The sequence below is a fragment of the Mauremys mutica genome, chromosome 4 (genome assembly GCF_020497125.1).
Source record: "Mauremys mutica isolate MM-2020 ecotype Southern chromosome 4, ASM2049712v1, whole genome shotgun sequence".
NCBI classification, from domain to species: domain Eukaryota; kingdom Metazoa; phylum Chordata; order Testudines; family Geoemydidae; genus Mauremys; species Mauremys mutica.
In genome coordinates, this window is record NC_059075.1 from 42,705,151 (window position 1) to 42,730,345 (window position 25,195).

A 25,195-nucleotide genomic window follows, 5' to 3' on the forward strand; every position below is an offset into this window, starting at 1 on the left:
ACTTACTTAAGTTTACAATTTGGAGTGTGTATGTAGATAGACAGAGAGATAGATATAGATATCAAGGATCATTAAAGGCCTGTTGGTGATTCTTTAGTTTCACTTGTTCACTTCTCTTTTTTTTTTTAATTGTACTGATTAAGGATGCTAATAAACTTGTTTTTAACATTTTCTTATTAAAAGTTGACTATTTTTGTTTTTATAGATAGAAATGTACAGAATGTTTGTGTGAAAATGCCATTTATGTTGGACATAAAACATTAGTAACATACCCAGATTTTTTAAAAGGCTAATTTTTAAAGTCCTGTAATTTAAAACAAATAATAATGAAATAAATTAAAAGGAAAAAGGGAAATAATCTTTACTATAATCTGTGAGTGGTGGCAAAAATGTTAAGGCCAAGAATGTTTCCAGAGTTCTAGGTCAATACGTGAAAATGAGGCCTAGACTAGAACGTTAACTATGAAGAGACTAAAGGCCAAAAGTGAAATCCTGGCCCTACGAAATACACAGGCGATGTCACTGGGGCCAGGAGCCCTCCAGAGTTCATACACTAACCCTGATGTGTGCATATATTGCAGTTTGCTCAAGCACATGCACAATGAGCTATTTACACACCTAAGGCAGTCTCATGCATTTTGGGAGATTTGTCCCCCAGCCTCTCCACAAATCCCAGTGCTGGGGTGGAGGATGGGAGCCACAGTATAAGGGAATGGAGTTTTCTGTTGAAAAACTACACCATGAAACTCTCAACACAAGTCATCCCCGCCTCCCAACTTTCAGAAGTGTTAATGGAGCCTGGACCTCAGCCCTGATGTGGAGCATCTTTGAGCTCTAAGTACACTCTAGGACCCGGCCAGCTGGTGTGTCCAGAGCTCTTTGCTATGGCATATTCTGCTGTGGGTCTCCCTCAATTGCTCTTATTTAAGTTCAACTTTATTTAAATAATAGAATAATTATAATTATGTGATGCTGGCAGACTCAGTGCCAGCTCAGGCCACGGTCCTTAGGCCTCACTGAACCCTTACAGATACATAGCTGGAAACCAGTGTTGCTTACCTGTGTGTTAGGGTTATTAAAACAGATATTAGAGTTAAAACAATGTCTAGATTTTATGGAACACTTGTGGGATGCTTCATGTACTAATCCCACTTACAATGTCTGTATCCCATGTTATAAATGATTGCTCTGTAACTATAAAAATGTATGTGATTTTTGATGTAAAGTGACCATCTATCACGTAGTCCAGCTTACCCGGGTGGCAAGATAAACTGGAATGTCCAAGGAGACTGTCTGTGATTCCATGATAAAACTGCTATAGTGCTTTTGGAGTTCACATTTTTTATTGGATTGGTGAAACAATTATAGAACAACCAACCAGTCTGGGGTTTCTGCCCTGCCTTTTGATAGTCTGCCCTGAGATTGGCACTCATGGTCATGAGACACTCCAGCCAGTGTGACACATTAACTGGGCCAAAGAGTTAGAATGACTCCATAGCCTAGTGGTTATGGTATTCATCTGACAGGGGGCAGATCCCTGTTCAAATCCTTTCTCCTGCTCTGGAGGGGGGTGGTGGTGGTGGTAGTTGAATGAGGGGCCTCCCACATTCAGAATGAATACCTTCTTCACTTGACTAAATGTTATAAGAGATGGGATCTCCCTCCCCACTTGTATATGAACTTGCCTGAAGGGCCCAATCCAGTAAATGGCCTCCCAGTACACCTACTCTATCATGCCCCAGAATACAATTTAGGGAGCCAAACACCTATCTTCCCCTGGTTCATGGATCACAGAGAGCACTTCCCTGCAACCTGTACTTAAGCACCCCCCTCTGAGAGAGGGTCAGGGCTTAGCATACTCTACTTGTCAGCGTCTCCCATTGGTTAGCTTAAGCAACTCCCTGCCTACTGTGGTGGCTTTGTGGATCACATTCTAAGGCACCTATCTCCCCATTCATTGTACAGAAACCTAGGTGCCTAATTCAGGCTTTGTGGATCCCAGTAGTCTGCCTGTGATTTTCTAGGCACCTAAAAGTTAGGTACCATGATGCTCATCCATTCACATAGCCATCTCAATGTTAAATCCTAGTGAAGATAAAGCACTGTAGTTTTTGCCTTGATGTAGCTAGTGGAGATCAAGCCCAGGCAGGGAGAGGGGCATGGAGTTAACCTGCATTAGCTATATCAAGGTATAACTCTACTTGCCTGCGCTAGGATTTTACATCACAACAGCTATTCCCAATACAAAACCACAGCTTTCTGTAGTGAAGACATAGCCTCTGAGGATTGCACAGTAGCTGGGGTTATCTGACTCTTGAGAATATTAAAAAGACAAGGTGGGTGAAGTAATATCTTTTATTGGACCAACTTCTGTTGGTGAGAGAGACAAGCCCTCGAGCCACACAGAGGGTATGTCTACAATACAACTGCTAAAGCAGCACAGCTATGGTACTGCAGCTGTGCTGCTGTAGTGTAGACACTTCCTACATTGACAGAAGGGGGTTTTCTGTCAAAATAATTAATCCACCTCTCTGAGAGGCAGTAGCTAGGCTGACAGAAGAATTCTCCTATTGACCTATCCACATCTACAGGGGAAAATAGGTTGATTTAACTACAACAGACAGGGTGCAAAAATTTTCACAGAACTCAGTGACACAGCTTGTTTGGTTTAATTTTTAAGTGTAGACCAGGCCTAAGGCTTGCACAGCTTTTTGCTTATCTTTTGGTGCATCTCCTTTTGCCATCTGAGGTGGATAGATGTCTGTTACATTTTGTCATTTTAAACACTTAAGTGTTTTACAGGATTATGAGAGTTTGCATCGGAGTGAATTATTACTTTGTAAAGAATGTTTTTAATTCAGTTTATAACAGATGAGCTGTGTGGCTCTCAAATGACAAATGAGTGGTGTTTTGTCTTATGCTCTCTGTTGGCCCGTTCCATGACCTTTGAAACAGCTGATCCTGAGATTTTGTTGCAATAATAAAATGGTTGTATTCATTTGTGTTGCAAGTGGTCAGCATAGTCTGTCATCATTCATCTTAAACTGTTCATTGCCTTACCCCTGTATTTTCAATGTTGCCCAAACAGTCTCTGTCATGGGATTGATGGTAGCTGGGTAGCATTCCCAATGCTCATGGCTGCTAGGGTCACACGCACAGCTGATGCCTGCAAGAGCTGTTGTTTCCTTGAGGCCTCATTTGATTTGTATTATTTCATTTTCTCATACTAGTGATTTAGATGTTGAATAACTTCCTCCTGGGAATTGTTACACAAAAAGAGCTGCTACTGAACAGTTCTCACAAAATGTAATCTCATCTCCTTGATAGTTTTTTCTCTCTTATTTTCTTTCTATAGTTCATCACCTTGAGGTATCTTTGCCCTTGAGCTGTTGAATCATGTACAAACTAACCTGTGTGATTTTGTATAAACAGCATCAGGGGAGATTTCATGTTGCATTACAGCTTTATAGAGAGGAACTAATCGCTCCCTGCTTTGGGATGTGGTACCTCAATAGGTGCAGCACAAAACCTTTGCTGCCATATCACACTGTAGCTCCTGTCTGCTTTTCTGTAAACCCTCACCATTTTGGTCTCTTTCACCCATTCCTGCTTCCCAGATTTCTTCTTCCCATTCAGTGTCTCATTTAAGGATAATTTTCCGTCAGGTGCATTATATTAGCTACACTTTCCTAAGTTGAATTTCATTCTGTTTCTGTATTTCTAGATACTTTTCATTTCTCTGTCATTGGTACTGTCTGCAGTTCCCTCAATTTAGTAACATTTATAAACTTCATTAACATGGTGTCTTGTCCCTTTTGAAGATCATAAATGAAGACATTAAATAATACTATTTCTATCAGTGGATCCATCCATATGAGTCTTCCTATCCAAATCAATTTGAATTAATCTTTCAATTAAGATTTTGTGGGACATAGCATAGAATACTATTCTTCACCAAACTCCAAACATATTCTAATGTAAATAATTTGTTATTCACTTTTATTTTAAAGCAAACAGGTCTGTCTGACAAGACTTATTCTGTATTCACTGCCAATGCTTCTTATTAATCATAGTTCCATTACTCTCCAGTCTTCAGATTCTGCCATTCTTACATGCATTAATATCTTACTATGCAAGTGGTCCCACTGATTTGAGTAGGACTACTTGTGGAGTAGGGCAATGCTCAATGTAAGGGTGGTAGATGTTTTGTGATTTTATTCTCTATTTGTTCATCATTTTATGGACAGAAGTTAAATTTACAGGACAATATTGGACAGGATTACTCTTTTTTTGTGTGAAAAGGGGTACATTGATTTTCCACTTGTCTTCCAGTATCCTGCTCCTCACTCCAGAACTATTACTCTCACTTATGTCTTCATTTTGCCAGATCCCTTCTTCATGATGCAGGGACAAGGAGTGCAGGATAGTGACCTATTCAACAGAGTACTGTGTATCTGAGCTTTTACACACTCCTGTCAAAATCCTTTATTTATGAAGTTGAGAATGTGGCACTACCATTTTTTCTTTCTAGAAGACCCTAGCTTTGAAAGACAGGACAGACAGAAGAGAAGAACTTCATGTGGAAAAAGTTATGTCACACAGCAAATGAATTTTGATGGGCAAATTATTGCTCTTTAAAAAAGTGTTTATAATGGAAATGCTGAGTAGCTCTTTAGCCCTAGCTGCATTAGCCAGCACCATAATCATGTCACATTCTAATGCGCAAAAAAAAAGCCTCTCTATTTTCAAGCTGAGTGACAGAGACAATACTGACCAGACTTTAGTTGCCTCATTTATTTTGGGGAGATTTATATTTGAACTCCCAAAGTCTTTTGTGTGGTTAAGGTCAAATAGCCTAAAAATGAACATATTCCTGGCATTAATCCATATTTTCTTATATTTAACTACAATTATCTCAGAACAAAGTATCAGTATGATAGATTGTTTACATTTTTATGGGCAGATAAACTCTAGGGCAGCGTTTCCCAAACTGTGTTCCATGGAACACTAGTGTTCTGCATGATGTAAATAGGTGTTCCATGAAAGACTCTTGCACTTGATTTTTGTACTACTTTATACACACTTTCCAGTTAGAAATTGTTAGTTCAAGTTGTTTTATAAAATAAAATATATTTGAGCATAAATAACGCAATTTTTTACTTGAGAACCAAACAACTACAAAATAATATTATAAGGCTAAAAAGTGTTCAGTGGCCAAAAAAAGATTGGGAAACGCTGCTCTAGGGTTAAAGTCATTAGTACTTCTTATGACAGAGGGGCTATTGCAGCCCTAGGTCTAAATATTATTTATGGGGTTGCTCACAGTAAGTTTACTTTGTCTTGGGTAGAAAAAGATTTGACATGGATATTGGATCAAGTGGCACAAAATAGTGTAACACATTGTTTATTATTAAATCATGTTTGATCTGTTTAAATTACATTAAGCCCATCACAAATCACCTAATCAGAAATAATGCTATGCCCTCTCCTCTCAGATACAGTCCTCCCCTCTCGGTCCTCCCTTCTTCCATTCTTTGCAACCAGTTTTAATTTTCACTAACCAGGAAAGTCACTCAGAAGCTCTAGCTAGTCCAGAATGCAGCCATGTATTTCTGATTGGAGTGGTCTGGCAGAAGCATATTGAACTGCGCTGTGCTTCTGCACTGGCTCCCTCTGCTGGTCGCTATTTGCAAAACCCTGAATACCTTTGATCCAAGTTACCTTTAAAGGCCGCCTCTTCATCTAGGCTTCCCTGCAGCCTATCCGATCACTGGCCCTCTCTCTAGCAAGAGCTTGAAGCTGGTTGTTTCTGGCATTCAGGCCACTACTGACATTCGGGCCTGGTGGAGGCTTATTTAACCACGTGGCAGAAGATTTGTGGAGAAGCACGTTCCTGGCCAGGCACCAGTGGTGCTGTGGGGAGGCCTGGCCAGGCTCCCTTGCAAGAAGGCGGCTCCTCATTGAGACGGGCGAACACAGCCAACGAGAACCCCCGGGGCCTAGGAACAAGCAACGATGGGGAAAGGAACAGCCCTAGCTAGAGGGGCTAATGGAGCCGGACTCCAGCAACCCTCTGCCCCCAAACTACCCATGGGCCACAGAGATTCCCTCCCCCACCACAGCCGTCTTCGCTTCCCAATCACAGAGCCCCCCGGAGTGCTCCCCCAGCCCCACAAAGCCTCCTCTGAGCGCTCCGCAGCCCCCGAATGCTGCCCCCACAGCCTCTCCCTCACAGAGCCCCCCGAATGCTCCCCCCCAGAGTCCCCCTCGATGCTCCCTCTTTGTGCTCCCCAGCTCCTGAATGCTGCCTCCACAGCCTCTCCCTCACAGAGCCCTGAACACTCCCCAGTCCTCCCGAGTGCTCCCCCCGCAGCTCCTCCCTCACAGAGCCCTGAGCACTCCCCAGTGCCCCCGAGTGCTCCCCCCACAGCCCCCTCTGAGCGCTCACCCCACAGCCTCTCCCTCACAGAGTCCCTCGAGTGCTCCCCCAGCCCAGCCCACAGAGCTCCCTCTGAGCGCTTCCCAGCTCCCAAATGCTGCCTCCAGAGCCCCTCCCTCCCTCACAGAGCCCTGAACACCCTCCAATCCCTGCGACTGCTCCCCCACAGAGCCCTGAACACTCCCCAGTTCCCCCCAGAGAGCCCTGAGCACTCCCGTCACCCCGAGTGCTCCACACAGAGCGCCCCTTTGAGCGCTCCCCCCACAGCTCCTCCCTCACAGAGCCCTGAGCACTCCCCAGTGCCCCCGACTGCTCCCCCCACAGCTCCTCCCTCACAGAGCCCTGAGCACTCCCCAGTGCCCCCGACTGCTCCCCCCACAGCTCCTCCCTCACAGAGCCCTGAGCACTCCCCAGTGCCCCCGACTGCTCCCCCCACAGCTCCTCCCTCACAGAGCCCTGAGCACTCCCCAGTGCCCCCGACTGCTCCCCCCACAGGCCCTCCCTCACAGAGCGCCCTCTGAGCGCTTCCCCCCACAACCCCCTTCGGAGGCCTACCCAGCCCCTCGCCCTCAGAGCACTGCCCGGGGCGGCCCGCCCCCCCGCAGGCTCCCCTTCGTGCGGGTGCCCGCGGGGCAGCGGGAGCGCGCAGGTCACGGCGGCGGCCGGAAGCGGTTCCGGGACGTGCGGGAGCCAACATGGAGCCTGTCGGGGCTGCGGGACCTGGGGGAGGCCGGTGAGGGAGGGGTCCGACACAGAGCGGGCGCGGAGCCAGGGACGCTCCCGGTCTCTCCTGCGAGTGCCCGGCCCTGTGGCGGGCGGAGCCGCCCGGACCATGTCCCTGGGCGAGTACGAGCGGCACTGCGACTCCATCAACTCCGACTTCGGCAGCGAGTCCTCGGGCCGGGGCGGGCCCCGCGCGGGCCCCAGCCTGGGCGCCGAGCAGGAGGAGCTGCACTACGTCCCCATCCGCATCCTGGGCCGCGGCGCCTTCGGGGAGGCCACTCTCTACCGCCGGACCGAGGTACCGTCAGCGGCTGCGCCCGGACCGCGGCTCCCTGGCGCGAGGGTCCCAGGCCTGAGGGCGTAACCGGCCCCGGTTGCCCCTGGGCGCTCCCCCGGTGCGGCCCTGAGCCCGCGGGCAGCAGGCGGCCGGTTGTGTTCAGCGGCGGCCCAGGCCAGCCCGTTGCGCTGTGGAGGCGACGCGGGCATGGCTGGCTTGGCACAGGCTCCTACCGGTGGGAGAGGTTTCGGTCTCTCCATCAGCTGTGGCTGGAAATAGGGATCCTGCGCGCCCTGCCTCCTCTGATAAAGCCCCGCTACTGCAAACCGTCTTGCCCAAGTCAGGGCCTGCTTCCTAGACAGGGGACCAGCATGGGCCCTGGCCACACCCCTTCTGCTAACTGGCATCGCAGTGAGCCTCGGCCAGTTCACTTCCAGCTCCCTTCCAATCTCTGTAGGGCGCTGGGACAGCAGAGAAACTGTGGCCTGGTGTATGCTGAAATAGCCATAGAACTGAGCATTTTCAGCATAATGTGTGATATCACCGCCCAAAGTATCCAACTCCTGCAGAAGTCTCCTATAGGCATTGAACAGGAGGAGCCGCAGAGAGAGACCTTGGGAAAATAGTTGTTCTTTAACAATGGCCTCTGAGTTATCGCTGAGAGAGAGGAGCTAAACCACTGCAAAGTTATGCCATATGCCTCCACAGGGGCCTGCATGCACATCAGCAACATCGGCTGGTCAGTGGTATCATAGATCTACTTATTATGGATGTGTACCATTGTAAGGCAGATATCTTCAGTCATAGATATCAGTACAGTTTCTGTGCCATACCCAGGCCTGAAAGCTGATTGTTTGGAACAGGAAAGCAGAGGAATTGAGATGCTGGCAGCATGCCCTATAATAACCTGTTCAATTTTTCCCCCAAAAATAGGAGGTTAGGGCCCAAGTGATGACTGAAGATGTTAATGTCAAGCGATGTTTTTTTGAGCTGAAGTCTGGCTAGTGCTGCTTAGAGGATTGTTGGCCTTTTGGCCTTTCAGATTTTCAAAGTGAGGCATTAAGAATCCCTGCCACTAACGTACCTCAAACTTTTCTGCTGCTTTCACCAGTTATAACAAATACGAGGCCATCCTGCAGAGCTGACTGAAGCTCTCTTAGTATGTTCACAATCTCAGTAAAAACAGAGGAAACTCAGCCACAGAAGCCAAAGCTCTCTCTTCTCCCCTTTCAATTAAATACATCCAGATTCCTTTTTTTGCTGCTGCTGGCAGAGAGAAATACTTGACTCCAGTTATCAAATTGTCTTTAGGATTTATTACTTCTGCTAGGATTGTCTTTAGGATTTATTACCTAATACAACTAGGTATTGTAGCATGGGTGGCTGGGGACAAACAATGATGTTTCACCAAGGCATTGACAGAATGACCCAATGAATGGACAGTATAATTCTACAATTGGGTGGGTGTATAAGGGCAGACTGTAACAATTCTCTGTAGCTCCTCAAGTCTCTGTTTGGATAAACTGGCTCTGGAGTAGCGAGGAGCTTCTGAGGGCCAATGCTCTTTCACCAGACCCTAAATTAATGCTTGTTGGGAAAAGAATGGATTATAGCAGAATTGTTGTTTTACTGGGGAATGCACAATGTTTTTGAGTTTGTGCAAGAAAAAACAACCACCAAAAGACAATAAAAACCTCCCATTTCACTATAACACTTTCCTTGATAAGTTCCTAATTTATTTTAAAACAAGAGAGCACTAGTCAGTTAGAAAAAACAGCTACATATAGTGATTTTTAGCCTCAGAAATAGAGAAACTTTAAATTAATTCTGTGCAAAAGCTTGGCCTGATCATAGAATATCAGGGTTTGGACAGGACCTCAGGAGGTCATCTAGTCCAACCCCCTGCTCAAAGCAGGACTAATCCCCAGACAGATTTTTGCCCCAGATCCCTAAATGGCCCCCTCAAGGATTGAGCTCACAACCCTGGGTTTAGCAGGCCAGTGCTCAAACCACTGAGCTATCCCTCCCCCTCACTGAAATCTGTAAGTGGGAGAAAGTGTGTTTATCTTTCATGGAGGTTTAATTTCCTGACTCAAGGGTACATGTTGTTCTTTACTCTTCCCAGCAATATGTTTTAATTAAGAGTCTTTGTGTTTCAGGATGACTCGCTTGTGGTGTGGAAAGAGGTGGATCTGACCCGACTATCAGAAAAAGAGCGTCGTGATGCTTTGAATGAAATAGTTATCCTTGCTCTGTTGCAGCATGACAACATCATTGCCTACTACAATCATTTCATGGATAACACCACACTGCTGATCGAGCTGGAATACTGTAATGGTGAGATCCCCAGTCCCACCTGCAAAAGGGAAGGTGCTGTGCAGCTCTGGAGCAGAATCTGCTGGAGCATTAACTGTATTTCTTAGTATCTTCTAGAGGGAAGAGGAATAAAGCCAAATCTTGTAGTGCAGCTAGAGAAGGGGATATTGTGGGTCTATTGCAGGGTGCCAAAAAAAGAAGCTAAGTGATCAATCTAGGTCGTTCCAGAGACTGACTAGTGATTGTGAGCAGATGGAGCATTGAAAGAAGTGGAGGTATTATTAATACAGAGCTCTAAATATATCTCCTACATTTGAGCATGTACATAGGTCTTTCTACACTGTCCTCCTATCAGGTCATCTGCTCCATCTTCTTGCCAGTACAGGGCATGTCTCTGTTTTAGGGATATGGCCAGAAGACACAGCACCTTTTTAAATGAGTCATTTCTTTAGCTAGAGTTACAACCAGGGCTTGAAAATCCTCCTGTCCAGGGTAAGCAGGAATCTTTCCTGGGCAAGTGCCATCAGCTTTTGTAGAATCTAAATCTTCCATTGGAAAAAAAAACGTTTCTAGCCATTATGGTTGTGGAGAGAACCTTTCAAACATGAGCCAAGTTTAAACCAATGCAATGATAACTTCCAAAGTCTGAAAAGAGATTGATCCCATTTTGGGGGTGCGGTGGTCAGCAGATACCACTGTTGGGAGAGGGGAGGGGCCAGACTATTATTGCTGGTAAGGCAGTTGGGAGAAGAGAGAATGTGCAGCTGCTACTGTTAAGAGCAGAGAGCTCTGGATGGAGCTACTACCTCCACTCTCTGAAATAGGGGGCACTGTGGTGGGGGAGTCCAATCACCCCAGCAGATGACTATGTGAGCTTGGGGCCTTCCACTAACACTACCTGCCACTCAAGCAGAAGATTATTCTGTATGGGAGCAAGGTCCCTCATGTTGCCACCACCACCACAGGAAGGGTGAGGACTCCACACATGCACAGCTTTTTGAAGGTGCCTCACACACAGGGCTCTCTGCTTGTACAAGTGCCTCCTCCTGCCAATATCCCCACAAGAGCCCTTTGCTAGGGTGGCAGGCAGAGGGCCTATAATAATTGGCTCTCATGCTGGCCAGTGCCTCGCTGCTCCTCAGGTCCACTGCCCTTGTTTTTAGGTGAGATGAGGTGTCAGTCTAGGACAGGTGGGCAAACTGTGGCCCGCGGGACCATCCTGCCCGGTTCTTGAGCTCCTAGCTGGGGAGGCTAGCCCCCGGCCCCTCCCCTGCTGTCCAAACCCCCTCCCCCCCTCTCCCCCCCCCGCCCATAGCATCAGCTTGCTGTGCCGCCAGCGCTCTGGGAGGCAGGGCTGCGAGAGCCGCCGGCCTGCCCTGGTTTTCTAGACTGCGCGGTGGCATGGCTGGCTCTGGCCAGGCGGTGCAGCTGCCAGTCCTGGCGCTCTGAGCGACATAGTAAGAGGGCAGGGAGCGGGGGGGTTGGATAAGGGGCAGGGGATCCCAGGGAGCAGGGGGCGGTTGGATGGGGGTGGAGGTTCTGGGTGGGGGGGTGGTCAGAGGACAGGGAACAAGGCGGGTTGGACAGGCGTGGGAGTCCTGGGGGCCTGTCGGGGGTGGGGGGTGGATAGGGGTCGGGGTAGTCAGGGGACAGGGAGCAGGGGGGGTTGGATAGGCGGGGGGTCCTGAGGGGGCAGTTAGGGGCAGGTGGTCGCGGGAGGGGGCTGTCAGGGGACAAGGAACGGGGGCAGTTGAATGGGTCGAGGGTTCTGAGAGGGGTGGGAAGTGGGAGGGGAAGGATAGGGGGCGGGGGCAAGGTTGTTTGAGGAGGCACAGCCTTCCCTACCCGGCCCTCCATACAGTTTCGGAACCCTGATGTGGCCCTCAGGCCAAAAAGTTTGCCCACCCCTGGTCTAGGAGGAGGGAAACAGCCCCTTACACCACTGTGTGTGAGTCCTCTTGCCGCTCTGACAAAGGCTCTGATTTGGGGCCAGTATAAATTGATTTGAGGGGGCAGATAAGGGCTGGCCAGTATTAATGGTTACATCCCCCCACGTACATGAATGTGCGCATATGCACACACGCACTCTTTCTCTCTAAATTGTTTTATTTGAGGGCAGACCAGCATTAATTGACTTATTTGGTGTAGGAAGGGGCAGTATGAGTTGAGAGCTCAGAATTCAACCTGCAGTAGACAGGAGTATTAGGGGCCAACTAGGGGTGACCAGGAGGAGGGTGTGTGGTTTAAGACACAGCTGTATTTTGGCCTAACAAATGGGCTTAGTGTTTGAGCTAGTCAGTGTTGGGAAAATATTATAAGCCCTGAAGACAGCAATAGTGGGGCAATGAAATGCACCAGATGTTGCTCATTTCTCTAGACCCCTTTGTTTTATTTCTGGTGTTGGGAATGGGTTCCAGTTTAGTATAAACTGTAAATTTCAGTAAATAAATGTTTATGCATTGCCTCCTTCCAGATGAATATGTTAGATAAGACCATGCCTACCTCAGTTACTCACAACCCTACTAGACATCTCCTGACAATGGGATGCTTTTGAAGTTTATTGTTGCTCTGTGTTTGCAGTTCTTCAGCCAGGTTTCAGTCCAAAATAATTTTTATTCATTTTTCAAGCAAGATTTAACTAGACATTATCAAATATACTGTGGAGATCCAAAACCATATGGACAGAAAATATTAGTATATAACCCCTCTCTTCCAGGGATCTACAAATGTAGTTAAATATTATCCCCATTTTACAGATGAGGATGCTGACACACATGGAAGTTGTGACTTGCATAAGGTCACACAGCAATCGTGGCAGAGCTGGAACTAGACCCAGATTCATCATGGAAGAATGCCAATTAATACGTTTGTTGAAAATAACCTGAAGCATAATTGATGGGAGAGTGAAAAACCTGGGAAGCAAGAATGAACAAGAAAGACCCCAGTGTGTTAGTTGGCAGCAAGTTAGACATGAGTTTGCAATGATTTGATATGAAAAGAAAAAAGCGAATGTGATTTTTGGCTCGCATACACACACAGGCATCACATAACCAAGTGGGGAGGTAAAGTGTCTCCCTACATATGACCGTGGAGATATTGTACCTGAGATACAGCATTCATACTTGGGCAGTTCTGTGCCAAAAAGATGCAGGTACACTGGAAGGAGTTCAGAGAAAACCAACAAAAATGATTAAAGGGCTTGGGGTAGGCGGGATGGGGGGAAAGGGAGTTTGATTTGTGAAGAAAGAAAAGAGCTAAATATAAAAGCTTGGCTTTTAAATTACTAAAGGGGAAGATGCATTGTTTTAAAATATTTTAGAAGGAGTGAATGCAAAGTGAGGAAAGGTTTGCGTGCAGCCTGCATATGACTAGGAAGAATGGGAAGAAATTAAGCAAAGGGAAATTTAGATTGAATATCAGGAAAATCTTCCTTATAGGGAGATCTGTGGAACACTCTCTCAAGGGATATAAAGGAATTCCGTCACCAGCACTTGGAACACCTAAGATTTGACAAAGCCTTGGAGAATGTACTGCAGGATGTGCTGTGCTGTCCCCATGGGAATGAAAAAGAGGGCCTAATGGGTCCCTTCATCCCTTACATCTATGATAATCACCACTGAAACATAAGTAGATGATTGTTGAGGACTAAAATGGTGCAGGATGTAATCAGAGGAGACTTGGGACTTGCCGGTAAAATGCTGGCTTGGTAGGGAGTATTTTCTTGCTTACTGTTTGCTGCAGTCCATTTGTTGATCATTCCTTTTAGCTTTCCTTGATCTTCAACTCACCCTCCTGGAATTGCTAGGCAGCCTGAAGAGAGAGACTCTGATTACTGATTAAGGCTTCTGCTCTTGTTGGATTGTCCGTTTCACATGGTATACCTTTCATCAGGGCATTTGATGGTCACAAACCTAGATAATGGGGCTTGCATGGACAGAGAAGATGGGGATGTAATCACTGCTGCTCTTGGGGATTTTTCTGCAATGGTTGTAATTCTTTTTATTTTGTGTTGAATTTTTTGCTGTGCTCTGCTGGGCAGTCTAGTCTGATTCCTGCCCATTCTAAGAAACACTGTTACATAAGGGATTGGCTGTTCTTTCATATACATCTTTTAGAACAAATTGAAGGTGGTGCTGAGAGAGAATAATCCCTTTCTCACTTTAGATGTGCCAATTTCCCTGTTAGAGGAAAGGGGTTTGCATTCTGAAGAACTTTTTTGTGTGAGACACTGCAGATTCTAAGTGAAGATTACAGAGGGAGAGCTACTTCTGAATAGGCTGCAACAGTCCAGCAGATTCCTAACTGGATTCCTGATGGTACATCAGCAGAACATTTACTATCACTAAGATGTGCTTCTCTCTCTCACTTTTAATTGCAGGGGGGAACCTCTACGATAAGATCCTGCGGCAGAAAGACAAATTGTTTGAGGAAGAGGTAATTTGGGCTGTTTGAGGATAGCAGTGGTGCTGGTTTCAGCGCTACTTGAACATATATAGTTATCTGTGTGTTTATACCATGCTCCTTCCCGTAGCATTAGCTCACCTCTATTCTTGTCAGGGGTCTTACCTTGTATCCTTTGGGCTGTAGTCCTGCCTCTTCTTTTGGACATCATAAGCAGTTATGAAGTATCAGGAAGCCTTTTATATCGCAAATGGAATAATGGAGGGAGAATCAGTGGCTGTGGCTGCTTTACGGTCTCAGCTGAGATTTTGCTCTAAGATCTCCCTTTCTGCATTCCCATCTGACTATCACTCTGCTCATTTCTCTGTTTTGGCCTTCCATGGGATCTATTCCAAATACGGCTCGTTCACTGACTACTTAATGAACCTGTCTGACTGGACCTTTTTTCTGGGCTATACTTGTTAATGTGTACTCTTCTTTTCTCATTAGCTCCCACATTCTCACTGCTTCCTTCTCCCATTTTGTATTAAGATTCTCACATTTGCGCAGCTCATAAAATAAACTTGAAGAATTTGTGAGTCTTGTAAAGATAAAATGGTCCAAGTTGGGGGTTGCAAAGACCCACCCCACACCAAATTCCTTCAGAAGATCATTAGCTGCCACTCCTAATTATTTTTACTGGTAAGGTACCAATTTCTATAGCATGTGTCACAGTGCACTTTGAAGATCACTGACACAAAATTATCTTATGGAGGTTCCCTCTTATAAGGATCCCCAAATTGAGATATTTCCAGGGGAATGAAGAAGACCTCTCCCTAAAGGAGCCTCCAGCCAGGATATTCCTTGCTGATGGTCACCAGGTTCTCTTGCTGTAGCTTGCCAGGACAACGGTGTGCGTAATTTTTGGACCTCATGTGACCTTTGTTCCTGCCTCTACAGATGGTAGTGTGGTACCTATTTCAGATTGCATCAGCTGTGAGCTGTATCCATAGAGCTGGAATCCTTCACAGGTAGGTGTCTAATGTAACAAAGCTTGGGTGAAAGTGGATTCATGTGTCTGAGGGCCTAACCCATTTGAAAATCTCTGCGCTCCTACTTATGAAGCGGCATACCCCAGGCTAGCAGGAGGCATGGGAAATCTGTCATACTTGTGTGATGTTCCTTTGGGAAGCTTCCCTGCTCAGGGCTTATCTGGGTGCTTTGGCATTAAATGCCAGCTCACCTCACAAGTTTAGGTTAGAAACTGCATTGCTGATTTTGCACAATGAACTAGAAAATAATTGCTCTATATAGCCCATGCTGCAGCCATTGGAACCTATTGATTGTTGAGTAAAAAGGTAAATATCAATAAGGGAATAAACCAGCCTCTGACTTGAAGCACAAAACAAATTTATTTCCTAAATCAGGCAGGTTGGAGGTAATCACTAGTGGAGAACACTGTCCCCATCTGCAATAATATCCCAGCATCAGATCAGTGTGTGAATCTGCATCATTACTCATGTGGGCTAACCACATCACACCAGTGCTCCATGGACTGCAGTGGCGGCTTCTTCACAATTCCAGGTGCTGATGTTGATCTGTAGAACTCTAAATATAAAATAGTGTGTCTGGGGGGACTATGTTTTCAGTGAGGGGCTTAAAGCTCTGGATTCACATTCTTTCATACTTAACAGTCTCCTAACCTTAAGAGCTTAGTGTAAAGCTCATCTCTTCCCGAAGGCCTTTGCCTAAGGCCAGAGGTGCTGGAACAATTTGTATAGTGCGGGTGCTGGGAGCCATTGAACCAAACTGTAAACCTTGTATATAATGGAAACCACTTCAAGCCAGGGGATGTGGCAGCACCCCTAGTTCCAGCACCTATGCCTAAGGGTGAGGCAGATGGCTGTTATGTTTAACAGCTAAGTTCTAAGATTGGGTTGCTTTTACACTGTGTTTTATTTTGTTAAGAATTTTCCATGGGTTCATATGCCTGGGATTGGCCCATTTCTGAAAATGGAAAAATAAAACTGTCTTTAGTGGTCTTCACTGTGGTTCACAGGAGAAAGAACCATAGTCTGTACATTGGGCTCTGAAGGATGAATGTTCTAGACTATTTCTGTTTGTGCATATATGATAAAACACAGCTAAGGTGATTACTGCCCTGGGACTATGGGAAGAGAAGCTCTGTCAGTGATTGCAACAGTGGGCTTTCCATGTCTGAAGAAATGCTAATCAAGTCTGATACAGTGAGAGACACCATTCACGGCTAACAGAAAAAGGAAGGCAACAAGTTCACTCCAAATCCTGATGAGCAGAAAAACACTCAAGTACCCCAGCTTCATAGTGACACTTCTCTCTCTTTTTCTCACCAGAGATATAAAGACATTAAATATCTTCCTCACCAAGGCAAACCTGATTAAGTTGGGAGACTATGGGTTGGCAAAGAAGCTGAACTCTGAGTACTCCATGGCTGAGACTGTGAGTATATTGTAGCAGAGCAATTTTGGGGCAATGTAATCAAAGAATTTTTGTTTTTAAATAAAAAATTAGACGTGAATGCTTGCTGGTAGGGGAAGTGCTTTTTAGTGGGTGGAGGAATAGGGATGTGAGGCTGCATCAAATGGAAGGGGATTATGGAGAAGGGATACATGAAGCTGGGTGGTAGGGGAGGTAAGAGGGACTTGAGTGCTCAGGTGAGGGGGAGGGATTCTGGGAAAGAGACATGGGGATAAGTGGCAGGAGGACTAGAGGAGAACTGAGGCAGGGGCGCTGGTCAGCAACTCTGGTCAGTCCTACATTCCATAGGCACCGACTTCTGCTGGCACCGGTGGGTACTCGACCTGCCCCTGCCCTAACTCTGCCCTGCCCCCATTTCAACCCCTTTCCCAAAGTCCCCACCCCAACTCCGCCTCCTCCCTGCCCCTATTCCAACCCCTTCCCCAAATCCCTGCCCTCTCCCCGCCTCCTCCCCTGAATGCGCTGTGTTCCTTCTCCTCTCTCCTCCCTCCCAGAGCTTGCAGCAAGCACTGGGAGGAGAAGTGGGGACGTGATGTGCTTGGGAGGAGGAGGAGGTGAGGTGGGTGCAGAGCACTCACCAATTTTTCCCAGTGGGCGCTTCAGCCCCGGAGTACCCATGGAGTCAGCGCCTATGCTACATTCTCCTCTTCTGTATGTATGCACCCTTCATGGGAGATAGGATATGGAGGGCTTTGCCTCTGGGGATGTGCCAGGGTCCTGGGAGGACTCTGCCCACCTTTTGGGTCTGATCCTGCTTCCCTGATCCCTTCTTGAGTCAGGTTCTGGAGGGGGCTTGCCTGTCTGGCAGTCCCTGAGCCCCTCTCCCTACCTTTTCATGTGAGCTGGAGGTGCCCGCTCCTCTAGTGGGGGAGCGAATCTGAGTCCATCTCTCTGATGCCAATGGATATGTCTACATAGCAAAGACAAATCCTCGGCTGGCCTATGCCAGCCAACATGGGCTGCAAGGCTGTTTCATTGCTGTGTAGGTTTTCAGGCTCTGGAGGGTCCTAGAGCCCGGGCTCTAACTTGAGCCTGGAATTCTGCACAGCAATGAAACAGCCCGAGCCCCATGAGCCTGAGTCAGCTGGCACAGGCCAGCTGCAGCTTTTTCTTTGCTGTGTAGACATATCCTATGTGAGCCAGGATCTGGAGAAAGCCCTACGCTTCTTGGGGAAGCTGGGAACAGAACTAAGAACACTCTGCTGACACAGGTGAGGCATTGAGAACAGTCATGCTTGATGCGTATCACAGGCTCTCCAGTGCTAAGGCAGGGAGATGGAAACACCCACTGATGAATGGAGCAGTTAACACATCTCTGAGTTATTGTTTCAGGCTGTGTTAATATCCATAGGGTGTTCTTATTCATCAGAGATCATCACACCTCTCTGAGCCTCCTGTGCTTTTAGGATTATCCTGGGTTGGGGATCTGCATGTAGAAAAGCAGTTGCTGATGATTAATTTCATAAATATTATAGTGGACAGCAGCTCTGCTAGAGTTAGGATTGAGAAGATTTTTCTGTTTAAAGGATGATTTTCCTATGTGTTCCAAAATCTGCATGGCTGTCCATATTGTCTTGAAATTTGCTGTGTCTTACGGGGGTGCAGGGTAGGGTTTGTGATCCACATTTGGGGTCATTTGACCAAGGGGTTCCCTAGATATGACCCTCCCCCCCCTGGAAAAAAGCTTTTCTTTAAAGTTCACAGATTCTTCCAGCATTTTTGGGGCACACTGGGCTTCTGCAATACTAATGGTTTAATGGGACAGGAGGGGGAGGGTGAACTAGAAGTGGTGGTGATGGGTGGGAATGGGAGCTATGTGTTGCAGGGAATAGTGGGGGTGGTCGGGAGGAGAGACACACATCAGTCTTCGCTCACAAAACTCAAAGCACCAAGCTGCTCAGACTTTGATGTAGCACAGGTGTTTGGAGCACATTGTCCTGGAACATCCAATACAGTTCTGTTGAAGGAGCTCTCCTCTTCTCCCTCCAGTATCTGATCTCCCAGCTCCATTGTTCCTGTGGTGATTAGTAGGCTTGCAATTGGAGACTGCTCTCAATCCCAACCTGTAAAGGATTTTATAGGCTAGGACACCTGCCAACACACACTTTTTCCCCCTAAGGCTTGATTGTTAAATTTAATGCAGCTGTTGGTGTTTTGCTAGGATGCTTCCTTCCTTTAAAAACTTCCTTCCAGAACATCAGCACTATTACACAGCTCCATAACAAATCGGAACTTAGGGTTACTGTAGTATGCCCTAGTAGCTCCTGCTATAGCAAAACCATTTCAGTTGTAACCCATTTTCCTCACATTCATAACATTTAGAAATTCACCTTTTGTGCTGAGAATTTCCATGCTTGATTTTTGCTCAAAGGAGTGTGTGTGTCTTTTTTTTGCCCTCTCCTTTTTGGCTGGTGGATAATTTGAGCAAAATTCATTCTGACACTTTTGAGTTCTCTGAGGGTGACAATAAATACATGCTGAAGTTGGTATTTGACTGTGTGACTAGAGTTCATGGAGTTGTATAACTACCACCCAGCTTAAGGGAAAATGGATAGTGGATGATAGAGTAAGAAGGGATTGAAATAGCCCTGTGAATGTTCTGGTAAGATTCTAGCAAAGACTAATGAAAGCTTACCTCATTTGTGACATAACTGCCCATTCTCCCAGCCTAGCCTAGCAGTCCCAGGGTCTGGTACTGAGACAGTTTGCATAAAGAGGATTATAAATATCCCCCTCTTCCTAAAGACATGATCTATTCTCATTTCTCTCTCAATTTCATTCCACAGTGGTTAGTCTGACTCATTGCTAAGGGGAAGAGCCTATTCAGCTGGAAGCTTCTTCCCACTTACACCACTTGTCATGTTCGTTCTCAGTTTCTCATTGTGATTTTGAGCTGTTCATCTTTGATGTGGTGTTCATGATGGCTTCTGCAATTAACCAAAATATAGGTTTCACTGTTGAGGAAAGTCCAGTCCTGCAGCGGAAGTCTTCCAGATGGGATTTGGGCCAGCTTTTTGGCTTCCTGATCCTGAAAACTTCCCTCTTTATTCTGAAACAGAGCAGCTTTTGTCTGCTAACACCCCACGGTCAGACAGAACTGCTCACCAGCTGTGAGCTGGCAGCTGCTTTCACATGCTTTGTCAGATTCCTTGCCCCTCACCTTCCCAAGACTACTCGGAGGGAGGGTGAGGAGAAATGGATGGCTGAGCCTATGTTGTCATCGCCTGCTTTGTAGTCCTGTTTGCTCTCACCTGCAAGGTGGTGAATGGTGAGGTAGGGCTATAGGTCCCTCTCCTGAAGTCCTAACTTCCACTATTGCTACATCAGAGTCTGAGCAGCTTGGGTACCTTGGCTTTTCTGTAAACATTAGAAAATTAAGGTTTGCAATGGAAACACTGATGGGCCCATAGTAATTATGGTGGGTCTGGGTGGAATGTGTATGAAGATTTTCTGCTTTTGTTGTCTAGTTGGTGGGAACTCCATACTACATGTCCCCAGAGCTCTGCCAGGGGGTGAAATACAACTTCAAATCTGATATCTGGGCTGTGGGCTGTGTTGTCTTTGAGCTTCTCACCCTGAAGAGAACCTTTGATGCTACAGTAAGTCCATAGACTGGGGGATAAATTGAATATGCTGTTTGTTATTGTCACAGTGTCTCTGCTTGTCCTGTAGTTTTTCTAACTTTTATTTTTATTCCTTCATGGCTGTTGGTAATTTTAGTGTTTATGAACATGAGGGTCTGAGAGCACAGCCGAGAGCTGAAAGTAATATGGGCAAACTTTTCCTGCCCGGCTTTGCTGATACTCTTTGATCCTCCCCGCAGCCTGAGACGTCGCGCACACGCAGGGAGTGTAGATGGTCCTGATTTGTACTAATGTTTGAAGGGAAATGTTCCCTTTTGACCAAAGCAGGACTTCATTAATTGGCTATGCAACCAAGTCCCATTCTCCCCTCCCCTCCCCCCCTAGAAGTCTTATGCTGGTAGCTGAGAGTTTCACAATACAGCATCCTGTTGTGAGAGTTTGTAATTTCTGAACCTCTTAGGATTTAATCATGTTGTCTTGTTCCACAGCTTGATTGTATGAGGAGTGTGGCTGACTGGCACAGCTGGGAGTTACCACTCAGCTATGTGGGGAGCATGGCTGGCTGGCTGGGTGGGTGAATAAAGCTGCTAGCTAGTATAGTGTGGCCATGTGGGGAATGCAGCCAGCTGGCATGGTATGGCTGTGATATGTTCTTGTACCAGCTATGGGGCCATTTCAAATCACTGTCCTTTTCTGACTTTTCATTGTCAGTGGTGCCAAGACTCCAGTACATGAGTGCCTGCATGGTATCTTCAGAGCTGGGGAGCTTCTGTACACTGATGGAGCCTGACAAACAGGGAGGAGCCCACCCTCCCCTCCCTCATTGCCTCATTTGGAGAGAAGCTTGGTGTTGCCACCAAGCCCTAGCTTGGAAAGGCTGTCTGGAAGAGGTAGCATTTCTGCAGGGGAGGTGACTAGGTTGCTGCAGCACCTAGTAGCAGCTGAGAGGAGAGGGGACATGTTGAAGCGGGACAGTCAGAGAAAGACATGATAAATATCAGAGGCCTGCAGCATCCCTCCCCATTGGGCACACTGTCCAACTCAGCTCACCTCCGTTACAACTGGTCATTGTTTCCTCCCTAGAATCCCCTAAACCTGTGTGTGAAGATCGTACAGGGAAATCGGGCCATGGAGGTTGATTCCAGTGTCTATTCCCTGGAGCTGATCCAGATGGTGCACTCCTGCCTCGATCAGGTTGGGAAGATTATTTTTTTCTTCAGATCTTCTGCCCATTGCCTAAGTCCTGCAGCTCCAGAGCAGTGGGTGACTGCTGAGATGGGTATTTCAGAGTGGGGTATGTAGGTGCAGACAGATTCCCACATGCAGCTGCCTGTGCAGCCTGGTGTGTCAGTGAGAGTGACTTCTGCTTCCTCTTGTTCTCTGAAAACTTCCTGTCTGGATGCCTTTCCAGCTCCATGGGATTTGGGGGGCTGCTGGATTTTCTCTGATGCTGTATGTTGGGGGATGGTTAGAGGCTGAGGTTTTCACATTCATCAGCAGGCCTATCAGCATGATAGATATGGAAGCATCTTCCCAGCATGATCTATCCTGGCTCCACCTCTGGGTCCAGCTCTCTGGGCTGTGGCTCTTGGCTTAATGTTCTTGTTGCCCTCAGAGCACGTGCTTCTTGGAGGCAGTTAAATTGCCCACATCTTTGGAGTGTTGGGAGTCCACAATTTGAATATCTGGCGTTTAACCCTGTGCTGTCCAGAAACGTGATGGCCCTTTGGTTCATTTCTGTTTGACCGCTTGCCTTTCTGAAGGCAAGCAGGCCATGAGAGGAGACCACCAGTGGGGGTTGGAATGAGCTATTCTATCCCAAAATTTCACTGTAGACACTGACCCTTTCCTTAGGAGTGACCTGTTGCTCACCTCTTTCAGGATCCTGAGAAGAGGCCAACTGCCGATGAGCTGCTTGAACATGTTCTTCTCAGCAAACGCAGGAGGTAGCCAAATGTTCTCACCTTGGACGCAGATGGGCTGTAGGGGTCAGGAGGGACCTTGGAGCTTTGTGCAAACTAATAATTCTGATGCTTCCTGAATTCAGCCCTTTGATTGATTTCTGGCTGGTAGGAGAGACACCTGAAATAGACTCTACCCTTTTCAAGAGAGGGGGTGGATTGCTGCTATTCAGGCAAGAGAAAACCTTGCTGGTGTCTTTTAATTAACCTGTGTACCGATGGGAGCATGGGGGTCTGGGGAGTGTCCATCTGCCGTCTTCGGCCTAACAGCTGATATGCTGAGAACTTTGGTGTGTTTCTCTGAGACTCCTTAGAGGGACCCTAGCTACTGACATTCAAGTTAGACCTTTGGGAACACATAGCAGTGCTCAGGGACTTGTAAGGTCATTGTAAAAGCCCTTTTATCTCCTGTATCTCATGTAATAAGCCCAGTCCAGCACTTTCCCCTTAGCCCTCCCTGCAGAGTTGTGATGGAAATGCCCCATTTCAGTGGGTGCCCACACTTAGCTGCACTAAAGACCATGTTGGCAACTTACCAGAAGCCTGAGGACTGTGCTTGAGTATTTGCCCACCCTCATCTTCAGTGCAGAGGGGCAGCCCACAGAGACCGCAAGTCAAGTCCCAAGATGTGCTGCTTCTTGGTGTTCTAAATGGCCTGGCTGAGACGTAACCTACCCTTCATGTAAGATGAGGGTGGCTGTGGGCCATGCTGTTGGACTGTTTGAGTTACCCTTTGGCCACCCTGGTGATAGTAGACCTATTTCCTTGCTTGAAGGTGCTTTTTGTTGGTATGCAACCCCCAGAATGATGCTCCAGGCTGTTGTCTTGCTGAACATTCCATCTTTAGGATGAGATTTAAAATCCACATCCTGTTCACTTATGGTCATTAAAGATCCAGTGGTACTTTTCACAAAAGTTGGGCTGTTGTAAGCTTCATCATCGTGGCCAAATTCTGGCTCTGGTATATACTTTTTGCCTCCCTTAATTCCCATGAGAGTTTGTCAGCTCTGTGGTGCGTTACTTCTGCCCTAATCATGTGTATTGCTGTAGGATGTGTAAATAGCTGCTGCGGTCCACCCCGAAAGGAGCAGCATTTAATTTGAAGAGAAAGTAATCCCTGAATCCCTCCGTATGGCTTGTCAGTTTGTGGAGTCTGTAAAGTGTTTGGGATATAGTAATATGTAGTTATTATTTTCTATAATGTTTTTCTTTTTTTTTTCCCCTGTGGCAGGGAGATGGAAGAGAAAGTCACTCTGCTTAATGGGCCAACCAAACGACCAAGGTAATGATTTGAGCATGTATTTAAAGAGAGATTTGTAGCGAATAGCTCCCTACCTAGAAATTTTGCTGAGAATGTTAGAGATGAGGCTGACATATTCTTAATGGAGTGTTATCGTTAAAAAAACTTTAAATGCAAGAAACTCAGGGAGGGTGCAATTGTATGCTCATCAGTGTATGAGGCTGTAATCCGACTCCCTCTTTTTAGGCTCGTCTCAAGTGCAAAGGTGGAAGTTTCTACTACATGTGGGGAGAGTGTTAGGTGGATCATTCCGTCTCTAGGCCAAATAGGGAGGGTCGTCATTTGCTTGAAGGGGCCCCATAATTATTGGCAGATAACATGCAGCTAACTGATGCTGATGAAGCAACCAGTGGGACCCAGTTCAGAAGAGCAGGAGGTGTCCTGTGTGCATCTCAGTTCCCTCAGTGTACATTGTTATGTCACTTGGCTTGCTGAGTGGCCTCGGGGAAAGGGATGGGGTGTGGAGGAGGCACTGCTTGGACTCTGAGGAGGCTGCCAAGCACAGCCTATATCTGTCAGCTACCCATCCTTTTCCGTGGAGAGAAGGTGTGGTGATGTCCCCACATACTTGGCTGTTTGTGGTAGTCTGGGGTCCGTGGACAGTGTGAGAGTTGGCTCTGGCCTGTATCTGGAGGGTGTGATCTCTGACTGGTATTGGGAGGGCAAATGAGGTAGTTACAGTGGGTTTCTAGGCCAGATAGGGAGGGTAGTCAGTATAGACTGCGCTCTTCAGGTCATAGTGAAATGGGGGAGATGCTGGGTCTACACTGTGTTGAGGGTCAGATGTGAGATGTTGAGCTCTGTGGCACTGTGGATGGTTGGATGAACTGCAGAATGGTCAGGTCACTGGCCCATATGTGGTGGGTGGGTTGTGATTCATCAGTTTGTGGTGTAAGGGAAATAGTGGGTCTGTGGCCCATTTTAGTAATGTAAATGGAATAGGGTGAGTGTTGATGAGGGGGCAAAGCTAACATTGGTATTTTCTGATCTTTAAAGTGTGCAACTTTCTATAAAAGTTCTGTTAGCAGCCTTTTGAGGGTGATACATTCTGAACCCTAACTCAGTCCTAATGAAGTTTTTGTTGGATAATTCCTTTGTGTGTGTGTTAAGTTTGAGTGAAAGAGAGTGTCTTATACTCAGATAACTCAAAAACAGTACTGGAGCGGTAACTCAAGTTAGCTATGGTTGTGGTGCGGAGATGAGCACAATTAATTGAGGTGTGGTGGAACAGTGAAAATTACAACAAATAAAGCATAGTTTTTAAGTTAAATCCCATGGCAGACTCACATTCCTAGAGACTAGTTTCCACTTTGAGGCTTTTGAAAATGAGGACGATTAGATTTTTTTTAAAATGAGGTGAGGTGTGGTGGTATTCATAACAGTCATCGAGCACTCCAGGACATAATAATCATGGCCCACAGGTACCAGGCTGCCAGTGAGGAATTGGGCTATTCATTTTAATTTTGTGACAGTTTTTCATAAAACAGGGTATGTGCATAAATTCTCCCTTAATCCCAGCTAATGAGCTAATCTGTAGCAAACAATTTCTGCAATAAATTTAGCTGTTTTTCTGCTGGCGAATTATCAAACAGTTTGATTTTCATACATTGATTATTTGAAAGCATTGGCTCAGCTCTGTGTTTGATCTTGTTTCAGGCCATGTGTTGTTCACAAACTATTCGCTTTGACTGTGGCTTC

The 25,195-nt window shown here is 46.6% G+C and overlaps 1 protein-coding gene across 3 annotated transcripts in view; it reads left to right on the forward strand.

The window, feature by feature from the left end:
* The first annotated feature begins 7,105 nt into the window (after positions 1-7,105).
* The window catches only part of NEK9 (NIMA related kinase 9), a 36,757-nt gene continuing 18,667 nt past the window's right edge, over positions 7,106-25,195 (forward strand). The window contains exons 1-9 of one of the 3 annotated variants that reach the window (XM_045012310.1): positions 7,106-7,460; positions 9,599-9,776; positions 14,134-14,189; positions 15,096-15,166; positions 16,508-16,613; positions 20,120-20,251; positions 21,320-21,430; positions 22,118-22,182; positions 23,429-23,479. In XM_045012310.1, coding sequence (XP_044868245.1) covers positions 7,272-7,460; positions 9,599-9,776; positions 14,134-14,189; positions 15,096-15,166; positions 16,508-16,613; positions 20,120-20,251; positions 21,320-21,430; positions 22,118-22,182; positions 23,429-23,479 — 959 coding nt within the window. In that variant the 5' untranslated portion in view covers positions 7,106-7,271. Of the gene's footprint in view, positions 7,461-9,598; positions 9,777-14,133; positions 14,190-15,095; positions 15,167-15,562; positions 15,720-16,507; positions 16,614-20,119; positions 20,252-21,319; positions 21,431-22,117; positions 22,183-23,428; positions 23,480-25,195 lie in introns of those variants that run through there. The other 2 variants (XM_045012309.1, XM_045012311.1) reach the window with 2 other exon arrangements.